Source organism: Gorilla gorilla, chromosome 11, assembly GCF_029281585.2.
Source record: "Gorilla gorilla gorilla isolate KB3781 chromosome 11, NHGRI_mGorGor1-v2.1_pri, whole genome shotgun sequence".
In the NCBI taxonomy this organism is placed as follows: domain Eukaryota; kingdom Metazoa; phylum Chordata; class Mammalia; order Primates; family Hominidae; genus Gorilla; species Gorilla gorilla.
In genome coordinates, this window is record NC_073235.2 from 117,215,562 (window position 1) to 117,233,086 (window position 17,525).

Sequence of the window (17,525 nt, forward strand, 5' to 3'; positions counted from 1 at the left end):
GTGTTGCTGATTCATTAGGTGTTTGATGGGGCTGAAGAATTTGCCCTTCAAAGATATCCCCACTGATACGGACGCAGTTGATCAAGCGCCCACCCTTTGAAAACTCCTATCGTAAAGAGATGTCCTTGTTCATTACACCTGGCATTCCTCCCCGCCAAATTGTACAAAAATTGGTTTCCTCTTGGCCACCTGTCATCTCATCCTTCCATAATTCTTCTAGGCTGGTGCTATTTAGTAGAAATACTATGTGAGCCACACATGTAATTTTTTGTGTCTAGTAGCCACATTTTTAAAAAAAGTAAAAATAAAGAGAAAAAATTAATTTTAAGAACACATTTGGCCAGGCGTGGTAGTTCATGCCTATAATTTCAGCACTTTGAGAAGCTGAGATGGGCCAGTTGCTCGAATCCAGGAGTTCATGTTGCCTGAGCAACATGGCGAAATCTTGTCTCTACTAAAAATACAAAAAATTAGCCAGGTGTGGTGGCATATGCCTATAGTCCCAGCTACTCAGGAGGCTGAACTGGGAGGATCACCTGAGCCTGGGAGATCAAGGCTGCAGTAAGCCAAGATCACACCACAGCACTTCAACCTGGGCAACCAGAGTAATACCCTATCTCAAAAAAAATTATATATATATATATATATATACACACACACACATATAATTTTATATATATAATTTTTCATATATATAATTTTATGTATATATCTAAACTTAATATATCAAAAATATTTTCAACATGTAATTGATATAAAAAATTAATGAGCTATTTTACATTCTTTTTATCTTATGTTCAAAGACACACTAAGTCTTTGAAATCTGATGTGTTTTTCTTCTTTTAATTTTTAAAGGTCTGGGGTACATGTACAGGCAGAATATGCAGGTAAACATATGCCATAATGATTTGCTGCACCTATCAACTCATCACCTAGGCATTAAGCCCAGCATTTATTAGCTATTTTTTCTGATGCTCTCCCTCCCCCAACTACACCCCCCAACAGGCCCCAGTGTGTGTTGTTCCCCTCCATGTGTTCTCATTGTTCAGCTCCCACTTATAAGTGAGAACATGCAGTGTTTGGTTTTCTGTTCCTGTGTTAGTTTGCTGAGGATAATGGCTTCCAGCTCTATCCATCTCCCTGCAAAAGACGTGATGTCATTCCATTTAATGGCTGCATAGTATTCCATTGTGTATATGTACCATATTTTCTTTATCCAATCTATCATTGATAGGCATTTAGGTTGATACCCTATCTTTGCTATCGTGAATAGTGCTGCAGTGAACATACGCATGCATGTATCTTTGTAACAGAATGATTCACATTATTTGGGTATATACCCAGTAATGGGATTCCTGGGCCAAATGGTATTTCTGGTTCTAGATCTTTGAGGAATCAGCACACCGTCTTCCACAGTGGTCAAACTTATTTACATTTCCACCAACAGAAGTAAAACTGTTCCTATCTCACCAGCATCTTTTTAATAGTTGACTTTTTAATAATTGCCATTCTGACTGGCATGAGATGGTTGGCATCTCATTGTGGTTTTGACTTGCATTTCTTTAACTATCAGTGATGTTGAGCTTTTCTCTGTGTATCTTCTTTTGAGAAGTGTCTGTTCACGTCCTTTGCCCACTTTTTAATGAGGTTGTTTTTTTCTGGTGAATTTAAGTTCCTTGTAGATTCTGAATATTAGACCTTTGTCCAATGAGTAGATTGCAAAAATTTTCTTCCACTCTGTAGGTTGCCTGTTTGCTCTGATGATAGTTTTGCTGTACAGAAGATCTTTAATTTAATTAGATCCCATTTGTCAATTTTGGCTTTTGTTGAAACTGCTTTTGATTATTTTGTCATGAAATCTTTCCCTTGCCTGCATCCTGAATGGTATTGCCTATATTTTCTTCTAGGATTTTTATGGTTTTGGGTTTTACATTTAAGTCTTTAATCCATCTTGAGTTAATTTTTCTATAGGTGTAAGGAAGGGGTCCAGTTTCAATTTTCTGCATATGGCTAGCCAATTCTTTCAGCACCATTTATTAAATATGGAATCCTTTCCCCATTACTTGTTTTTGTAAGGTTTGTAAAAGATCAAGTGGTTGTAGGCCGGGTGCGGTGGTGCACGCCTGTAATCCCAGCACTTTGGGAGGCTGAGGCGGGTGGATCACGAGGTCAGGAGATCAAGACCATCCTGGCTAACACGGTGAAACCCCATCTCTACTAAAAATACAAAAAATTAGCCAGGCGTAGTGGCAGGCGCCTGTAGTCCCAGCTACTCAGGAGGCTGAGGCAGGAGAATGGCATGAACCCAGGAGGCGGAGCTTGCAATGAGCCGAGATCCTGCCACTGCACTCCAGCCTGGGTGACAGAGCGAGACTCCGTCTCAAAAGAAAAAAAAAAAAAAAAAAAAAACAAGTGGTTCTAAATGTGAAGCCTTATTTCTGAGTTCTCTAATCTGTTCCATTAACATCCCTTCATGTTAAAAATCTCAATAAACTAGGTATTGAAGGAACATACCTCAAAATAATAAAAGCCATTTATGACAAACCCACAGCCAATATTATACTAAATGGGCAAAAGCTGGAAGCACTCCCCTTGAAAATCAGTACAAGACAAGGATGACCTCTCCCACCACTCCTATTTAAGATAGTATTAGAAGTTCTGGCCAGGGAACTCTGGCAAGAGAAAGAAATAAAGTGTATTCAAACAGCAAGAGAGGAAGTCAAATTGTCTTTGTTCACTGATGACATGATCCTATATCTAAGAAAACCCCACTGTCTCAGCCCAAAAGCTTAAGCTGATGAACAACTAAAATCAACGTGTAGAAGTCACAAGCATTCCTATACACCAACAACAGACAAGCAGAGAGCCAAATCATGAATGAACTCCCATTCACAATTGCCACAAAGACAATAAAATACCTAGAAATACAGCTAACAAGGGAAGTGAAGGATCTCTTGAAGGAGAACCACGAAATACTCCTCAGAGAAATCAGAGAGGACACAAACAAATGAAAAAACATTCCATGCCCATGGATAGGAAGAATCAATATTGTGAAAATGTCCACACTACCCAAAGTAATCTATAGATTCAATGCTATACCCATTAAACAACCATTAACATGCTTCACAGAATTAGAAGAAACTATTTTAAAATTCATATGGAATCATAAAAGAGCTCGTATAGGGAAGACAATCCTAAACAAAAAGAAAAAAGCTGGAGGCATCACACTGCTGGACTTCAAACTATACTACAAGGCAACAGTAACCAAAACAGCATGGTACTGGTACAAAAATTGATGTATTTTTTTTAATATTTCCAGCACATCTCAGGTTAGACAGGCCACATTTCAAATTCTCCACAGCCACGCATGGTAGTGGCTACTGAATAGGCAGCACAGCACTAGAACTTTATTGTCAAAGAAACGGGGAGTATTGAAGGCTTTGTTTGGCCTTCCTGTGACTTTCAGCACATCTCCTCTTCTAAGATGTGCCTGGTTGCCAAACACATTATCATTTTAATAATAGATTGTAAGGAAAGAAAGGAAGCACTACAACATTAAATGTATGCATTGATTTAAAAATGCATGCCAATATCAAAATTTCTTTATTTTTATGCCCCGAACCAAATATATGTCATGATGCCCTATTTTGGTGCAGTTTTTAATTTGTTTTTTCTGCTGCCCCTTTAACCTACACATCTCCTCCCTCATCAGTAGCCCCTTTCCCTAGCAAGACAGTGTTACCAACATGGTATTCGTGCTTCTTTAGCTTCTTTATTTTCCTTCCATTCTCATATAATCCTATACAAATATGCACCAAAGTTTGTCTACATTTATTTTACTAAAATAGGATCCTATTATACCCACTTATCTGCATAATCACTTTCTTATTCAACAATAACTCATGGAAATCCCTGCAAGTCAGCTGGAAGTTGTACTTCATTCTTTCTAGTGACTGCAGAAGAGTCCATGGAGAAGGGTACCATAATTCAGTATTTCTGTGACTGGCAGGCATTCACATTTTTTCTCAGTTTTTTAAGCAATAAGAAAAAAAACTTAAAAAACCACTCTACTTAAATAGATTGAAAGATAGATATTTAGATAAATATCTTTGCCTACTCTTTTATTGAGCTTGCAACCTCTTTGTTATCCCTTAACTTAGACTTTCTCCCATCATATCTGGGCCCTTTGTTTTCAACCAATGAAAGCACTTACCATTAGCAATCACAGCAAACCATTTTCATTTTCCTAATGACTCCCTCCTCAGTCAACAACTGAAACAGACTAATATACCTCCCCTGACCCTACCTAATGATGTGCTGTCTATTCAGATGTTTTCATTCGTCCTGCTTCTTACAAACAGAAAATCCACATAGAAAAGATTTCACTGCTATATGCCCTCTCACTTTGCAAAAACTATTCATGACATGAACAAGATTAATTTCTTCATTGATGTCTTGAAATTTTTTTAATAAACATTAGAAATCAAAGGACCTGGATTCTATAAAGTAGTACAGACTGTAACTCAGGTAATAACAATAAGTAGAATCATAAATAGCAACAACTTAACATTTTTTTGTGCCCTACTGTGTGACAGGAACTGTTCTAAGTGCTTTACATATGTGAATTCATTTGTTCCTTCAAAAAGGAAGGAAACTGTAAAGTAGGTTCTCTTATCACTTTATTATTATTCCCACTTTTTGACTGCTGACATTGGGTTCATGCAGCCAGTAAATGGTAGGAGCAGAACTGAAACGTGGACAGTCTGGCTCCAGGGTCCTAATTTTATCCTTTTACTCCTATCTCTTTGAACCACAGTGTTCTCAGCTGTAAAATGGGTGTTACAGGAATGATACAACCTACTTTTAGGATTGCTGAGAAGAAATAGGACAGTGATTTGAAAATCATTAAAATATCTAACAAGGTGGGGTTAGTCTTGTTTCAGCTTGGGAAGTTTGGCTGAGAGATTATTCCATCATTCAAAGCAAAAACTAAGCAGATTAAATGTTTTATAACACAGCAAATCAAACCATTTTCTGACCACAAACATCCTCCTGAATGTGAGACTAGACAGCTACAGCTGGCAAACGTAGGACCCGAACTATGCCAGGTTCTCAGAGCCTGCGAATTTTCCTGAAATTAGAAAAAGAGCAGCCAACCTTTACTTCTATTGTGTAGCTTGACCACGTCCTTCCTCTCTTCATGCCAGCCCTTGCATTTTACTTAATTGGAACACCAGGCTATAAATCTTACATACTTAAGGGCCAGAAAACTCTCTAGAGCTCTCAGACTGAAATTTGTGTGGGAGTTCAGCAAAACTGAATTTTCAAATAAAATGATTAACAGGCACCTTTAAGGCAGTCTTAGAGAAAACAATATTTCCTGAATCTTGCCACCTTAATCTAAGGAAGCTTTTTGTTTTTAGGTCTAATAAAAAGGGTTCGGAAGTAACACAGGGATGAGTGAGTAAAATCAGGTAGAGGCCCTCTACTCTTTGGTCTGGAAGCTCCCTCCAGCAATAGCAATCTCATCACCACTCTCTTCCCAGGCACCAAAAGGGCATCAGAGCATGATACTAGAAGGTTTAAGGCACTTAGTACAATTTTAACTGCAATCAGCTCTAATGACTGGTTTTTAGAAACATTTTTTCTAATATTTTAATAGATGAAAATGGCTACACCTGATCAGAAATCCTATTTGATTTTTCATAGCACAATAGCATCTATCAGACTGCACCAAGCAGAGAATTAAAATCATTGAAGAGAAAGGGCATAATCCAACTCAATTCAACCCCACAGACTAAGGCCTACAAGCCTACTATTTGCTGAAACAATGATTTAGATGCTCTGCCAAATAAATATAGGATGTTTATGGCTTTACACAATAGGAACCTGCCTCATTTATGCATCAGAAAGATCATTTACAACCAATTTCTAAAAGACACTAAGTGTCAATAATAAATTTTCAAATCAAGGCCAAAAATTGCTATACTCAAAAGAGGAGCATTAGGCAATATGAAGTTGTTTCCAAGGAGGATTTAAAATCATAAAAGATCAATAAAGTGGTCCTGACCAGCCTGGCTTTCCTAGTCTCTGGGAAGTAGGAGTCTCAGCTTTAAAAAGGATCTGGGTCGACAAACAACAGAGCAGGGTATCTAGTACTGAAAGATCAGATCTCTGTAACAACCTGGCTGCCTTCCAAGATAATTGCTAGAACCACATTGCCTTCCTGGCCATATGTGCTTCACAGGAGCAAATCTTGCTTTGCAGTTTAGAGAAGAGATTGAATAGAGCTACTCAAGAGACTGTTTCTCTGCCCCACATGGGGATTTTGTAGCTGGACTTTCCCCTATCATCCATTCACCCCTTCATACACACACACACACACACACACACACACACACACACACACACACACACACAGAGAGAGAGAGAGAGAGAGAGAGAGAGAGAGAGAATTAAAACATCATAGCCTTTTACCTCTGCTACAGCATCATCCCAGGTGCTATCAAAACTTGGAGGAAATGAAAAGTAGTTCTAACTCACAGAAAGATGGACTTCTGGGATGGGGCACAGAAAAAAATGGTGCTGTATCCCACCCCACGCACTTATTAACTGTGTGACTTTGAGAAAGCCACTTGACATTTCTATGTTTTATTGTCTCACCTGTAAAACAGAAAAAATAATACTCATGAGGAGAAAATAAGGCCATGTATAAAAAGCTCTTGAAAAGAATCTTCAAAGTGTTAACCAAATTGCATGTTATCAACCAAGTCTGGATTTTGTATGAGCTTCCTACAAGAGAAAACTGGGGAGTCAGGAACAGGAAAATATATGATTATGAAGTAAATATTAGCACATAAATTCTCTCAAGTACTCAACCTAGGAAACGGAATGTGAGGGCTGAAATTTAAACTCTCTTATTGTTTAGTTCTCTGCCCTTTAACAAGTCCCTTAATTTCTCTGAGCTTTACTTTCCTCACCTGTGAAAGGAGATCATGATAACCACTTTTTAGCAATATAGTGAATATGTTCTATAAACATTAGTTTCCCACTCTGGATCTAGGACCTTGACTATGTGTCATTTTTATCTCCTCCATGACTTGAAATGGTCCTGTTAATTTGTTTTTGTGCATTTTGCCTGATTTACCCCATTTAAATGTCAACTCCCTGAAGGCAAAAACTCTTATTCATTGCCACATCACTACTGCTTCTAGAAGTCTTGTTTGGAATGAATATTTATATTATTATGTATTAGTCTGTTCTCACACTGCTAATAAAGACATACCTGAGACTAGGTAATGTAAAAAGGAAAGAGGTTTAATGGATTCACAGTTCCACATGGCTGGGGAGGCCTCACAATCATGGCAGAAGGTGAAAGAGGGACTTGGTGAAAGAGGTGAAAGAGGGTTGATTGCTCTGTGGACCAATCATATAGCAACCATGGTGCAGTTAATGAAATCAATGTCTGTATTTCATGGTAACACACACACACAGACACACACACACACACACCCCTACATAAAATCCTTCAGTGACTTCCCAATGCTTTATCATGGCCAATGAGGCCCCCAATCTAGTGGATATGTCCAAAAGTATTTAACAACTGGCTACAGGGAGAAACCCTAATTTTAGCATTTTCTGATTTGGGTGACATAAAAACACCCACCATGGCCAGTTTCAAGCTATCCAAATAGTGTCAGTGATGTTATAGGATTCCTGAAGAGTTAACTATTTGCCCTTGCAAGCCAATATGAGGCACCAGCTCCAGTACATAACTGTTCCAACTTGTCTTCCTGGCTACTTCACTGACATCATCATGTTATGCTTCACTCATCACTTCAACCCCATTAGCCTTCTACAGCCGCTCAATGGCTCCTCCTCTGCACCCCGACACACACCCAGCCTTTCCGTAGTCTAGGTAAGGTTCTCTGCTACAGCCTTCCACAGCTCTGTGATCCTCTCCTTTAGAGCACTTATTTCAGGTTATATATTTACTCCCCTTAATGCAATCATGTGATGTTTAATGCTTAACATCGTAAGTAAACACAGACTGGAAGAGGTGTAACTAGGGTGGCTATCAACTTCCTTTTCCATCCGATTTTTATGCACCTTTTTATGGGAAAATTTCAGGGCTTACCAGGAAAAAAAAACTGCTCAGCTCTTAATACCACAAGTATGACAGAGACCCTTCAATTTTCTGCTGGTTTTGTAGAATCCTGGATGATTGAAACTGGAAAAGATCACTTCAAATGCTTTTTCTCTGATTACTAGATACACTGGAAGGTGCTTTATGGTCTATCTTGAGGTGGTTGAGGTGAGAAGATGGAATAAAAAGGGGCTGAAAGGATAGAGCCCTGGGCTCTCCACAGCCACCTCACCAGAGCAACTCTGCTGTTATATATTTCTCACATTGTTCTTCCTTGTAATATTTCTTTTGAATGATTCCTACTGTGGAAAAATGTTTACCAACCAGTTTTCATTTTATAGATGTGCAAAATATGTGCTCAAAGAAAAACAGAATATGGAAAATTATTATTATTCGAGATAGGGTCTCACTTTGTCACCCAAGCTGGAATGCCATGGCGTGATCTTAATTCACTGTAGCCTCAACTTCCTGGGCTCAAGAGATCCTTCTGCCTCAGCCTCCCAAGTAGCTGGGACTGCAGGGGTGCACCACCATGCCCAGCTAATTTTTTGCATTTTTCATAGTGATGGGGTTTTGCCATGTTGCCCAGGCTGGTCTCAAACTCCAGCTCAAGCAATCCACCCACTTTGACCTCCTAAAGTGCTGGGATTACAGGCGTGAGCCACAATGCCCGGCAGGGAAAATTACTTACGTGTTTCATTTAAAAAAAAAAAGTTTTCATGTGTGAATTTTCCTACCTTTTCCTCTTTGCTCCTAGTGCCAACTCCCAGTAAAAGATTCCATCTCCAATTTTATCACATTTTCACAAATATGAATCCTAAGACTAGACCACTTAGGCCCCCATTTGTATGGGGGTTACAGAGCACTTGAGCTGATAAGTCATAGAACCTCCCAGGTCTCCTGAGTTATGGGCCACTTTAATTCTGCTTTTTGGTTGGTCTACGTCCAGCAGCAGTGAGAACTTCACTGCTGTCAAAAGGGAAGTCTAACTGCCCAAGCATCTTCTCCAAAAGAAATTTCCTTTAGTTTTAAAATAAATTATGTTTTCTGAAGACTATATAAATACACAATATAAAACCAGTAAACCTGATAAAGACCTATAGAAAAACAATCTCACTTGTTTCTAGCCACATCAAATTTCTTGCCTCAGTATGCAAACACAAAAACCAACTAGACTTCTAAATTCTGATCAGAAGCTCAGGATCTGGGCAAAGGAATACAGTAATGCACTCCTAGCTACCTGTCTCTTTTCCTGGGCTATTAGAAGCATCCTCTATTTCAGAGAGATATGAATTCATATCCCATTGATGCCATTTCCTGGGTGTGTGATTTCTGGCAAGTTACTTTTTATCTGTAAGGTTCAGTGTCCTGAAGATAAGAACATGCACTTTTTATGTGGTTTGTTGTAATAATTAAACGAGACAAATTCCTGGCTTGAAGTAAATGTTCAAGAAATTATCACCATGTGTTTTCATTCATTATCAAATACTCCTATATATTTAATACTAACACTAGGCTTGATATATAAAGCCTGATTCCTAAGTTCAGAAAATAAGTTCACTTCCAATATATAACTAGTTTATACTATTTCATTCAGTTAAACAAATGTATACTTTCCTAATATTTGTCAGACACAGTAGTAGACCTGGACCATAAGAAATAACAAACCTTCAGTTCCTGTCTTCAAGGATCTGACTACTTAAACCATACCTGACAGATAAGACCGATATTCTCTCTCATTCTCTCTTTCATTCTTTCATTCACATTCTTTCATTCATATTCTCTCTTTCTTTCATTCATATTCATTCTCTCTCTCTCTCGATTCAGGGGCTCCCTGTATTGCCCAGGCTGGAGTGCACTGACACAACCTTAGCTCACTGCAGCCTCGACCTCCTGGGCTCAAGCAATTCTCCCCAGTCAGCCTCCCCAGTATCTGGGACAACAGGCGCACACCACCACTCCTGGCTTTCTGTTTTTGGTAGAGACAAGGTCTCACTATGTTGCCCAGGCTGGTCTCAAACTCCTGGGCTCAAGCGATCCTCCTGCCTCAGCCTCCTAAAGTGCTGGGATTACAGGTGTAAGCCACCACAACCAGCCTACCTCCTATATTCTTAAAGATCACTAAAAGAGAGGCCCTCACCACATTGTTGGCAACTACTACATTCAGTTCTCAGTCCTCTGAAGAATTCACATGATGTGTAAGTGTGTTCAATTCATTGAGAATCAATATGTCTCCATTTTCTCTTATTCTAGGCGCCAGAAGGAGAGAACAGTTGGTAACCATTTTTTACATAAGCCTTCATTCTTTGAGAGTTATTGAGTTATTCCTCCATCTTCTCTTTCTAGATTAAATAATTCCAATCCCCTTAACCTTTTCTCAGAGGTCCTATTTGCCAGCCTTCAGTTTAATCATTTTCATTGCTCCCCTCTGGAGTCTCTCCAAATCCTCTGCATTAAAATATGTTGCTTTGCCATTGAATTCACTCTTTTAAGAAACGTATTCCCTTATTTCGACCAAGACAAAAAGAAATCAGTCCCCAAATACAAGGTAGACAGCAGATAGAAGGGTAGACTTCCTATGTAAAGAACTCATGGTGGGCTTTCATATGCTCAAAGTAAATTTGCATTTACTGTCACCATTATTAAGGAAGAAGGGCTAAAACCAGAATCATTTTTAAATAGTGCCAACCATTCTGCTTGACAATTATCTAAATCACTTTTAAGCAGATAAGACTATTAACAGCAAACTTGAGACTTCTGTAGTTACACCTAAGGTTCTCAGAAGGGTACTAATAAAAAATCACTGTACTACTAAAGCTAATGAGATCAAACAGGAATTTTTGATTCTGTAAAATACCTCTGGCCATCAGGTAGAGGTAAGAGCTTACCATATAATTTACAGAAGTGCCTTTGGTTAGGCCTGGCACGTGCAAAGGATCTTTCTTTGCATTCTGTCAATCAATATACAGTCATTAATATTTCTTGAGCCGAGAGTGCAGCAAATTCTAAATGACTCTTAAGAAACGGTGTATAGAGGTTAGTCAAATACACACTGACCATAGTATGATACCAGCGTATGCAGAAAGGGGTGGATATGAAAACCAGAGCTCTAGTAAAATATCCCTTCAGGATAAGCATAGAAATTTGTAAGAATTCTCTTTTCACAAAGATTCCTCCCTGCCTCTTTCTCTTATTGTGCCACTGATATTATCCAGCCTCCGGTGAGCCAGTAGCATGTCTCTACACATACACATACACATACACACACACACACACACACACACACACGCACGCATGCACGCACGCTCACACAGTTAAGATTCTTCTGACTGTCGAATATCCAAACCTTCTCAAGAAGCTGGGAAAACTCTTACTGGATAATATCTTGCCTGGTTCAAGGACTTCTTTTAAAACCACTATTTAGAATTTTATTTTCCCATGTGGAAAAGTTAAAAGTATACAATTGGGGTAAAAAGACTTGGTTACAAGGGGACAGGTGGCAAGAGGAACCACTGCCTCCTCCGGTTTGACTCCAGGCAAATAGGTGGTAGTTCACTCTAGTATGATTATTAAAGCTAGGTTGGCCCTGGCAAGACCCTGTTTGGCCTAGAACTGGCTGGGTTGAGAGAGGTCTGTCAACAACGGCCCCAGGAGAATGAGCTACATTCTGGAAAAACCTCTCTGCCAAGTTCTCTGAAGACTCCCTCAGTTCTGAGTCCAGAACAAATTCGTGGTTTAGTGTTGAATTTTCCCAGGGAGCTGTAGACCCAAAGGCAGTCCAATCTATCAAACAATGACTTAAATCCCAAGACCTACGGAATTAATATTGTAGCCCTTAAATAATCAGCAATAAGGATGGTCAGTGGCTTAGAATCATAGAATCAGAACAAGGCCAGGCGTGGTGGCTCACACCTGTAATCCCAGCACTTTGGTAGGCCAAGGCAGGTGGATCGCCTGAGGTCAGGAATTCGAGACCAGTCTGCCCAACATGGTGAAACCTCATCTCTACTAAAAATACAAAAAATTAGCCAGGTGTGATGGCGCTTGCCTGTAGTCCCAGCTACCTGGGAGGCTGAGGCAGGAGAATTGCTCGAGTCCTGGAGGCAGAAGTTGCAGTGAGCCAAGATTGCGCCACTGCACTCCAGTCTAGGTGACAGAGTGAGACTCCATCTCAAAAACAACAACAACAACAACAAAATGAACAAGAAGCACCCTTCTGGGTGAAGGCTGACAGCTTGCTAGCTGTTTGTCAGAGCTGACTCTTATTTCCCTCCTGCTCTGCATGGCTCTTCACGCTTGAGCACATGCCAAGTGTTTGTGTTACAGAGTGAAGAAAGGCATAGGAACTCCACCACTGGTAAGTGTATGCACTATTGAGGTCTGGGAGCTCTGAAACAATGGGCAATTAAAACCATAACATATTGAATAGCCTTGTGTTGATAAGTATATGTTGTAATTAATTATAATTTTATAAAAAGCAAGACTCCAAATATGAAGCAGAACTACACATAGCCCCAGATTTCATTTATTTGATGGTAAAGACAGTCTGGCTTATCAAGGGGGTAACAAAGTGAAAGTAGGGCACTGATACTGATATGCATTGCCATGTTACTTTGTAGTGGTTATGGTGAGCGGCCAACAATGCCGGGTTAATAAATCATTGGTAGACACAACTCAACATTCTCTCTCTTTACCCAAATGTGTACCTCAGAGACTTAATACCAAATTGCTTCAAAGAAAGAACAATTTGTACCACCCTACTATAATCCAGTGCAGTTTGGGAAGCAATTTTTTTTCCATTTGAATTTGGAAACTATAGTAATAACAACTAACACTGAACACTGATATTCCTACGTTGGGAAGGTCAAAAATTGCAAGAAAATAAGGGGAAAGTAAGAAAAAGGAGGGAAAGACAGAAAAATTTTTAAAAACCTGAAATTGGTGAATTTTTTCAACATTCATCTATAATGAGCAGGGGACATTTTCAATAAGGCTTTTGAATGTCAAAAAGTAAAATAAAATTCCTGCTGACTTTCAAAAGCCCACCATTTTGGGTCATTCTTCAAAAAAAAAAAAAAGAGATAGCCAGCAGATTAAAGGAAGTCCATTTATAAAAATCAAATGAACCTCTAACAAAGCTTGTTCAGGACATGAATAAATCATCTGGTCATGAATTATTCATTGTTATCAAGAAACAAGCTGGGGATTCCAGGAACTGGGCTGGGGAGGCACTGAAACTGGGGAACGAGCAAGTTTATTGTCTCATACCCACCACAGGAAAAGACAAGGACAGGCCACGGGTGCCACCATCTGAGGCAGACCATGTCAGCCCTCCCTCGTGTTTCACAGCATATGCTGGCAGCCTTTACACCTCAGAGGACAAAACAAATACAGTTTAACCCACAGAACCTAAATTTAGAAAACTGCATGTACTCAGGAAGCAGAAAATACGATTTTTTTTGAAGATTGTCTCTTTTTATTTAAGTTCACGATATACACGGGAAATATGAGCTGTGTGCAAAAGGTAGCAGAGTTGCAAGTTTGAATTTCAAGGAGATGGCTAGAAAATTCCTTGATGATAAGTCAGTAGAGTAGTCTGACTTACTCATTTATGGCTTTGGGGCTTGGGTTTGGATGGTGGGGAGAAAGGGAGCCTCTCAGATTTAATCAATTAATCAATGTATCTGTGTGTTTCAGGTCCAAACTGCTTTGCAGGAACGACGATAATTCCAGCTGGCATTGAAGTGAAAGTGGACGAATGTAACATCTGTCACTGTCACAACGGGGACTGGTGGAAGCCTGCTCAGTGTTCAAAACGTGAATGCCAAGGCAAGCAGACTGTGTAGGACAAACTTCCACCCAATGATGAGTTCTTAGGAAAGGATGCTATGGCTTCAACACTGCACATGTTTAACACAAAACAAAACAAACAAACTCCTGCCAGCTACAACAGGGTCACCAGCAAAACTTTCTAGGGTTGACAAAAGTGAATATTTTCCTAAGAGGAAATTTCTCTCTTTCTCTCTTGCTATATAAAATATATATAGTATATAGCTATCTAAATCGCTTTTGTATTTACCAATGCTTGATGGTGACTTGATGACTGGATTGCTGGAACAAAAAGAAAGAAATAGCCTTGCACAGGCTCCTTCCCTGGTAATGCCTCTGACCTACCAGCTCACTGTCCCCTGGTTTACTTCATTTTTACTCTTCTGTACATTGTACATGGCATTGTTCTCCTGTAATATTTGTTTTTTCACTTTTAGAGTCTAAGGGGCTAAATTTGACTGCACAGTAAAGTTTTGAGTTGTGTCAAAAAAAAAGTTTGGTAAAGGAATGTCAGGGGAAAGATCTTTCCTGAGCTGGGAAACACAAGAGCATCCAGTCAATTGCTCTCCTAGGGTGAATCATGCCCTGTAGACTAAGGAAAGAGGGGTGGGCACATAGACGGGCCTACTGCTGGACAGGGTTGGAACAAGTACTTTGTCCATTACATGGGGGCTCACAATTTAATTCTTACAAACCACACATTTCATATGGAAAACCTCGAAACTGCCAATCAAAATCTATTACGTAAAGAACACCATGAGCTCAACTAAAGAATCCAAAGAGAGACAGATCTTTAAAATTGTAGCATTAATCATCAGACTTTTTCATGATGTGAAATTTGAGTTTGGTTTGTAGCTAAACACACTCTAAACTCACTGTTATCAGGCAATATAAATACCAGAACCAGGGTGAGAAAACCCACTGTGAATCCAAATCCTTACGAACATCTCTGGCTTTTGAGTTCAGATTTGGCTAAAAGTCAGTAGTACACACTGGCAGTTTTTGTGGTTCGGGACTGTGTTTGCCATGTTGTAGTAACAACCACTCAGCCCTATGTCTGAAACACAGATTCAGGACACTCTTTCCACCTCAAGTGCTGATTTACATTAAAGATTAGGGTAGAGTGAGTCTTGCACAATACAATTCCATTTGTTGAACATTTTTTAAAATGTATATATTAGATACTGAAAAATTAAAGTGAACCTTTGAAGAGTCTCCAGGTTGCCCTGGTAATGCTGCTAGTATAGTAACAGAAAAAACAAAACACACAGGGTATCTGATGCCACCTCGATTCAAGTGCAAAATTAACAATTCTGAAACCACATGGCATAGTTAGTTGCTTATTCCATGCTCCTGCCCTAAAAACCCTGGCACAGATCTGATAGGGTCCTTGAAGAGACTTTACAGTTGTCTTATCAATGTTCTTTCTTTTTCTGCTCCCCCAACCTGGGCTTTGCCATAGCTCCTGTGGAGTGCCATATTCTAGAGCAAGGTGTCTCAATCTTAGTAGGATTGGCATTTGGGGCCAGATCATTATTCGTTGGTGGGGGCTGTCCTGTGTGCTTTTAGGATGTTTAGCACCATCTCTGGCCTCTATCCACTAGCAACATCCCAGCAGCTGGTGACAACCAAATTTCTCCAGACATTGCCTAATGTCCCTAAGGAGTGGGAGTGAGGGGCCTAATTTCACCTGGTTGAGAACCAGTGGTCTAGAATAATCGGTATAGAGTGGTTTCTGGCAGGGAACACACTAGGCAAGCTCTAGCAGCACCTGTGGCTTTTGTGAGCTTCTGATCCCTATGGGACATACACAGTCAGCATTTCCAAGGGGTCAGTCTTCTCCATAGAGAGTGAGGCTTCTAATGCTATAGGCCCACCCTCAGGAAACATATTTTTTGAGTCTTGTCAACTGGTTTTTCATTTAAAATTGTCAGCCTCTCCTCCCTGGAAGCATCTCCTGTCATCAAGAAAGAGTTGTCATTTCCAAAATTAACGTGCTGACGAGTCAGACCTGACATTCTTATGCACACTGTGCTTGCGTTACGATACAAATAGCCATGCCGGCACCATCCTGAGGAAGAGCATCAAGCCACCTTCCCTTAGAACACCAATTTGCAGCAAGGTTGGTGCCTTTCAGTTGCCACCATGGATACATCATATAGACAGTCATGAATCATTCATGAGCAATGCTGCATGATTTATGTCTGCACTCAAAAGTAAAGGCATTCCACACTTCAGCTTGTGTCTAGACAGAGATGTATTATAGAGCTTTCTTTGCCCCGAGGTTGCCTGTTGCCAACTTCAAAAATCCACACTCTTGGAAAGAAATAATAATAATAAATGACAGGAATAAGGTTTGAAACTCAGAAAATATCATTAATAGAGCCATGCAGCATAGTACCTTATCTATTATTAAGGAGTTACTATGTCCTTTTTTAGAAAACAGAGAGTGCAACTGGGAAGCTGAAGTGCAGAAATTTTGCATCAAAGTATTGGCACAGCGAGTGTCACAGCAAGAATTTACTAGAATTGAATGGGACATCCATTAAGGATCTCTCTTCAGAGAGTCTGCAGAAAGCAGGCTGTTCTGTGGCCTCTGATAACCAGCTAGAGAGAGGGATTTTTATGGTTGGTTTTGTTGTTGTTGGATTTTCTTTTTCTCTAAGTTTCACTACAGGCTGTTTCCTTTAAGATTTTGTAGCACTGACATTTTTCCCCCTTTAGGGAGAGATGAACTTATACTGTGACAATTTCTCATAAACTGATAAACATTTTACAACTTCCTTCTACCCAGGTCATTGAGAAATTCTTTCCAGACTCTGAACAACAGAGCTCTGGTCTCATCTGTTGTTTGTTTCTTGTGAAGTCTTTGTTTGCAGCCACACTGTCATCTCTGTACTCCTATTTCTCCTCCGCCTTTGGTTCTCGGCTTTAACGACAGCTATGTTATAATAAGGGATCAACATCTTGTTTGTCAGCTGATGCCTATTAAAAACGATTCAGTTTCTAAAATCTTTGAAAAATGGCGTGCCTGAAAACTAGTGAGAAAAAAAAAAAACCTAAACACTAAACTGTAAAAAGGGGATTCTAGCAACAATATTTGATGTGTAAAAGAATATATTATTAAAAAATTATTTTGTTAAATATAAAGTGTGTTAACCAGCAAACATTGTTTGTGGTATATTTTCCTTCCCACATTTCTCCTTTCTCCCTACCCTCATTATTTAATGACTAATTCTCGGTTACTTCTATCATTTGAAAGTACATGTGTCATTAGAGCTGTATTCAATTAGAATGAAGCATTAGCTTTTGCATTTGCCTGCACACATTTTCATTTTTCATAACGCAAGGCATTGCTGACTTGGGGATCCGAGAGGAGGCTCAAATAAGCCAGCAGTGACAGGGTAAGTGATAGGAAAAGTCTTTTCCTGACCCCAGATCCATATACGATGCTAATGATAATCTATTATTATTGAGTGCTGGCTCTGAGCCAGGCCCTGTACTAAGCTCTGCGCCCACAGGATTGTATTCAATCCATACAGCACACCTA

At 39.6% G+C, this 17,525-nt stretch overlaps 1 protein-coding gene across 1 annotated transcript in view; it reads left to right on the forward strand.

The window, feature by feature from the left end:
* The window catches only part of VWC2L (von Willebrand factor C domain containing 2 like), a 167,891-nt gene extending 150,749 nt beyond the window's left edge, over positions 1 to 17,142 (forward strand). The window contains exon 4 of the mRNA XM_004033162.4: positions 13,844 to 17,142. Coding sequence (XP_004033210.1) covers positions 13,844 to 13,992 — 149 coding nt within the window. The 3' untranslated portion in view covers positions 13,993 to 17,142. The remainder of the gene's footprint in view (positions 1 to 13,843) is intronic.
* The last annotated feature ends 383 nt before the right edge of the window (positions 17,143 to 17,525 follow it).